Raw genomic sequence first — 6,073 nt, 5'->3', positions numbered from 1 at the left:
TTTTTTATCCATTGGTATTTTATAGAATCCATTATGCCATCTATCTGAACAAGATATCCAGGAATAAGCCCACAACATTAAAGATCCAGCAGTATATTTCATTGTTCACATGGGGTACTTTTTTATCCCCGTGTGCACCAAACCCATCTTGAGTGTTTGCTGCTAAAAAGCTCATTTGTTTAGTTTCATCTGACCATTGAACCCAGTCCCGTTTAAGGTTCCAGTCGTGTCTAGCAAATACATATGCTGGAGTTTGTTTTTGAATGAGAGTGTTTTGTTTTCTAGTTTTTTCTTGAAACCCTCCCAAACAACATTGTATTTTTTAGGCTTTCTGACCCCAAGACTCCACTATTTTCTGCAGTTCTCCAGCTGTGATCCACTCAAACTCTCCTCCTCACCGTGCATTAGGACCACATACACACACGTCCTCTTACTGTATTAGAGAACAATATTTATTTCATTATGTGATTTTTTACTTTAATTAAAGGTTAGATTTGTTTTTAATTTTGAATGAAAGATCAAGTGGATAAACAATGTGGATTTATTTTCACAGCCTTCTTTGATCATATTTACCAAGGGTATGACTAATTTTGAGCACAACTGTAGATACATAAAAAAAATCCTAGCGATGCTTTTCATATGGTTGCATGGTTGAGAATGACAAATGCAACAATTTTCAGTTTTAGTTGTACATGTACCTCAATGAGTTTGTGTGTCTGTGGCTGTTTCTTATTAATTACAACAGAGTGGAACACAAGGTACCAGTACAGAGGAGTGAAGCCTGCTAGAAAACACTTACAAGGACATTTGATAAACTGATCGGTTTATTTGTTGGATTAAACTTGTCTAATAGTTGAATTTAGTTCATTAAAAATGTCAGGAGTTCATGTTATTATTTAACCAAAACAAAGAAACCATTGAAACCCAGTTTACAGCTAATGACTGTGTTAAAACAAACATGTAATTTTTTGCTCTATTATTTCCTGTATTTACAACAGCTGGTTGTATAATCTCTTCGATTCCTTCATTAATAAGGCTTTACGCAATGCTCTGCAGAAACAGGTAAGGAATTTAGGCTGTATAAATGCCTTCTATACTACCTGCTAAACGAGTACTGAGATGCAATGTAAGACATACCGGAGTTTCACACACAATCTATCTGCTGTTTCAGATCTGCTCTTTAGTGACTGCTTCTATTGCTGAGATGAACCACAACCTGAAAACATTAAATGGTGATATGATAAATCAATATGTATTAATTATTGGTATTTCAGGATTTGTATGAAAATCAGTTTTTGAATTTTTGATATATTTCTCTTGTTGTCTCTTCAGTTTTAGCCAAAGTAGATCAATATGCTGAACTTGAATACTCCATGGTGGAGTCTCCTGTCATTTCTAATGCTATGATTGACTTGGGTTTAAAGGTAACCTTAATCACTATCATGTGTGATATTTCTCTGAAACCTGAAAACCTAATTTTATAGCTGAGTTACATGTTTTTCACACTTTATAGGGTGAATTCTACAACATTGGACCACACGAGGAACCCCCTTTCTCCCCAAGACCATTCTTATTGCCGTCTCAGGACACGAATATGCTGTACATTGGAGTTTCTGCCTTCTCCATCAACTCAGCAGGCTTTGTGTACCACAGAGCTGGTGCCCTCCGCCTCTACATCACCGATGACATGGTGAGACACCAATCAAATCAGTCACTCAGATCTGCATGTTCAATAGATGTGCAATAGATGTCTTCTTGAAAGATTTGCAGGAAGTGATTTCCATGAATTTGGCATACAAGAGTACAGTTTAAGTCATAAATTCAAGGACAAACATACATGAGTTATTAACACCTCTGTTTTTTCAGAATTTAGCAGGAAGAAATTACTCATCATCCAGTTTTTATATGGACTATGCATTCCGCTAGTTTTTCAAATTGTGTGTGTGTGTGTGTGTGTGCGCATGTGAGTGCGTGTGTGTGTGTGTAAAAAGTAAGAAGGTAATTACTGCTATCAATTAAGACACTACTAAAAGTAAAAAAAAATGTTTTGCCTAGATATCTGAAATAGTCTTCGCAACTAGTTAAAATAGAACTACTGATATCACAAATAATATTTTAACTCGTAAAATACGTCATCGAATACTTCCTCATTCATTGTTAAAAAACAGCTTTCGGCTTGAACACTAGATATGTGTGGCACAGAAATGTCTCTTTTATCTGACTGCCAGTGGTCTGTGTATCTTGCTGTGTTGCTGATATCAAGAACTCACAGTTATGCCGGGTTCACACCGCATGATTTTCAAAGTCGTCAGATCTGCTCTTCTCACACTGCATGACTGTCGGGGACACTATCTAGTTGCTGCTGTGTGGTGTGCAAACTACACTACGGGTCAGCGACAGGTCACACATCACACAACTTCTCGATAGAAAGAATCTCTAACATCTCTGCCTTGTCTATAAACTATGTTTCACAACCAAATACATGCAAGAATTGATTTGGTAAATAACATAAGATCACACGAGAGACAGATGTTCTCATGTGAAAATGGATTTATTCCTGTCAAAAATGGTAGCCTGCAAAAAGCATGCGATCCAAGTTGTCTGTCGAATGATTTGCAGAGGAAAAAACACAACAAAGAAGAATATGAAGGAGAGAATGTTTGCTTGCTGATTATTTGTTGCAGGTCTATTATGACTCCTCCCCCTGACCTTTCCCCTGCCCTGTGTCATGACTTATTAGCAACTTATGTGTTTTTCTTTTTTCTCACAAGCACAGTTGTGACTTATGATTGTAACTATTATTTTAACCATGCAGCAAGAACACTTTGACAACCCCAAAGCTGCTGTTTCCATGTTTGGCTTTAGATCTCCCATACGCTTTACCGATGCTAAAGCCAGTAGCAGAGCGGTCTTTAGCATCAGGGGACGAAGGTCAACGGGCTGTAGCGGCTCGAAAGGAGGGCTCTCCAGAGCCCTCAACACCGTGGGCAGGTCCCATGTAGGGACGGTGACAGGTCGAGGCGGGTTGAGCCTCCTAGACCCTTTTCTGGATCTGCCGCCTGGAGTTGATTTTGATATTCTAGGTATTATCAAATTGCCAGAGTTTTGAGAACGCAGCGGACGTGGAGGACTATAATGTAACAAGAGCTCGTTCAAATACTGAGGTGCTAAACCATTCAGGGCTTTATAAGTAATTAGCAAGATTTTAAAATCTATACGATGTTTAATAGGTAGCCAGTGCACTGTAGCCAGTGTTCTCCCTCACTGAAGTGCAGTGTTTTCTACAAGAGCTCAGCTTGTGACAGGATTTTGATGCTTGTAGCAACGTCGTCCAGCTCATACGTTCATACGTTCTTTCTGTCATTAGCTGGTGATCACAGCACAGGCTCTGGCAGCAACTTTTCAGTGATGCATCTCCTGGACTGGCCAGATGAAGAATGATCTGCTGGTCTGTTCTTCATGGAAAGGCAGCTGAGAGCAGCAACTTTTAAAATTTACCATCTAATTTTTTGCAGATTCCCTCTGGTTCTCTGAATCGTCTGAACACAAAGACATTTGGAAAATTCATTCCTCAGGTATGAAAACAAACAGCCATGTTCAGTCATTCAATTCAAGACACAAAAGACAAGTCAACTAGACCATATTTTTCAGATTGCGAAAATGTCTCCTGGTCTGATGATGAAGCTGTTGGTCGAGACAGTGAAGGAGCCCATCATTACATTAGAACCGAACAACATGACTGTTCAGGCCAGCAGTAAAGTGACCGCTTACGCTATTCAGCCCAACAGCATACTGTCGCCACTCTTTGTCCTCAGACTGGTGAGTCACACCAGGAAGAAGAAGAAGTGTCACAAATGAGGTTTAAATGAGGTCTGATTTGTTTTAATGGATTTCCCTTCAACTAACAGGAGGCCAGTGTCAGTGCTCACATATATGTGACTGGGCTCAAACTGGCAGGACATGTGACCCTTAACAAGTACGTTTTGGAGCCATAAACAGTCTATATGTATACAGCTAGATGTGAGTTTGTGTTCATAAATTCTTAAAGGACTGATACACACTGTATCATTTTCTTAAACAGAATTGATATGAGCCTAGCAGAAAGCTATGTGGGACCATTCCAGGTAAGAAGAAACTAGGAAAAGTGTTCATAACTCATCTGAAAGCAATCATTCAGAATCTCATCATAAAATTGAAATCGACAGGTGAGATCTCTTGAGGATATTTTCACAACAGTCGTGAAGGATGTCATCATTCCCAAGGTTAATGGTAAGGATTTTTTCTTCTTATTGGCATAAGAAGAGTGAAAACTGAAGTTCTTGGAGTTCAGTTTGTTGTTATTCACTCATGGACTTGTTCCACTCTCAGCTGGTGTAAAGCAGGGTTATCCACTTCCTGCCATTGGAAAGATGCAGCTTGTAAAAAGTCATCTCCAAGTTTTGAAGGTAAGCTTACATTTATATTAGTGAGATACTATTTTATATAGGGGCTGTGTAATATGTTCTTATAATTATAATAATAATAATAATAATTTTACATAATATAGTAATATATATATATATATGTAATCATTTTGTTATGTTTTCCCCCACAGAACTACTTGTTGATTGGAACTGATGTTAAATTTACAGGATAAGCAACATCCAGCGTCGACTGCTCTTCTCTCTCTTCATCGATCTCTTGTGTCCTCCAGTGTCTCCATTCCCTGCTTACCTCTCCCCAGCTCCTGGAATCCACCCATCTCCATCAACTCAATAATGCATTAGTTACACCTTTTAGCCATTATTTACAACTTAAGAAGCCACATATTATTTTTGTGTAGTGATGTAATTATATTTCTGTAAGTTAACTGAACAATATCCTAGTAATTATGTTTAATTACTGCTGGTTTGCAATTATACATTGCTGAACTTGCCACATAAGTAAATAATTAGACACAAAATATTGATTTGAGTTGAAATATTTGAACGCAAAGCTTCCGTGAAGACAGCAGTTGCGAGCAAGCAGCAAGTTCAAACTAGACGGACATTTAAGGGAAACGGTGCAGTCATACACTTATTACACAACATTTCACCACATAGATAATTATAGCAATAAAAGATATTGATTTAAGATCTTACCAGTTTGCTGCCTTTGCTGAGATGAGAGAGCAAGTCCGTGATACCAGGATGACATAATTAAATAATTGTACACACAATATTGAATTGAAGTTTAATATTTTATTAGCTAACCAAACGCAAAGCTTCCACCAAGAAAAAACTGTTTATAGCAAGAGTATAGCGCAGACTGCAGTTACCCGGATGAGCCTGTGTCATCAGCTTTTACCGGGTGTTATCGAGGGATAACAGACCTCGGACTGACCAATCAGAATCAAGTATTCCACAGAGCCACGTAATCACGACTATTTAACCCCCTCTCCTAAAGTCATTTACAGTAATCATTAAAGAATAACGCTGTTTTTCAATTACTGCTTATGCTGACTTCATTTTAAAATGAATATATAATGAAATGCAGATAACTGGACAACAAATGCAGCAAGTTAAACGACCCATGTATATGTCACAAAATAAAGACACAAATACAGAATTTTTAATAATTCGTACATTTTTAATGTAAATAATAATTTACACTTTTATAAAAAGTTTTATGCTGGTTGAACAAATAACGTTGTAGTTACAAATGAAATTGCAAACAACATCCTTTGACAGAATATGCCATATATTGTTTAACACACACACACAAAATGAATGGAAAAAAAAAAATCAATTTTCAAATTTTTTCATAATTGAAAAAAAAAATGAGGCTTACCTTTCAAGGTGAGCGTTAGAAACACTACTCACAAACAGCAAAGAACACAGAGTAATAAGAATACTAGAGAACTCACTCCAAAACAGTCTCCAAACAGAAAAGAACAGTGAAATTAGAGACCTTTAAAAGAACAAACAAGCAAGCAAAGGTTTGCTTTAAACAAGCAAATTCCCCAGACATTAAGCATCAGCCTTGCCTCATTATAGCTATGCTGCACGAGTAGGAGCTCCTTATTTTGTTTAATTTCTTCTATTTTTTGCTTTGT

The 6,073-nt window shown here is 37.5% G+C and overlaps 1 protein-coding gene across 1 annotated transcript in view; it reads left to right on the top strand.

The window, feature by feature from the left end:
• The window catches only part of LOC107726153 (bactericidal permeability-increasing protein-like), a 10,986-nt gene extending 6,188 nt beyond the window's left edge, over nt 1-4,798 (top strand). Inside the window, exons 5-15 of the mRNA XM_016535663.1 lie at nt 999-1,062; nt 1,172-1,232; nt 1,333-1,424; nt 1,514-1,690; nt 3,516-3,575; nt 3,652-3,819; nt 3,909-3,976; nt 4,082-4,124; nt 4,206-4,269; nt 4,369-4,445; nt 4,595-4,798. Of these exons, the coding sequence (XP_016391149.1) occupies nt 999-1,062; nt 1,172-1,232; nt 1,333-1,424; nt 1,514-1,690; nt 3,516-3,575; nt 3,652-3,819; nt 3,909-3,976; nt 4,082-4,124; nt 4,206-4,269; nt 4,369-4,445; nt 4,595-4,636 (916 nt within the window). The 3' untranslated portion in view covers nt 4,637-4,798. The remainder of the gene's footprint in view (nt 1-998; nt 1,063-1,171; nt 1,233-1,332; nt 1,425-1,513; nt 1,691-3,515; nt 3,576-3,651; nt 3,820-3,908; nt 3,977-4,081; nt 4,125-4,205; nt 4,270-4,368; nt 4,446-4,594) is intronic.
• The last annotated feature ends 1,275 nt before the right edge of the window (nt 4,799-6,073 follow it).

Source organism: Sinocyclocheilus rhinocerous, unplaced genomic scaffold, assembly GCF_001515625.1.
Source record: "Sinocyclocheilus rhinocerous isolate Xijiao unplaced genomic scaffold, SAMN03320098_v1.1 scaffold5295, whole genome shotgun sequence".
Taxonomy (NCBI): domain Eukaryota; kingdom Metazoa; phylum Chordata; class Actinopteri; order Cypriniformes; family Cyprinidae; genus Sinocyclocheilus; species Sinocyclocheilus rhinocerous.
Note: the sequence above shows the minus strand (reverse complement) of the source record. Positions and strands in the feature narration are given on the sequence as shown.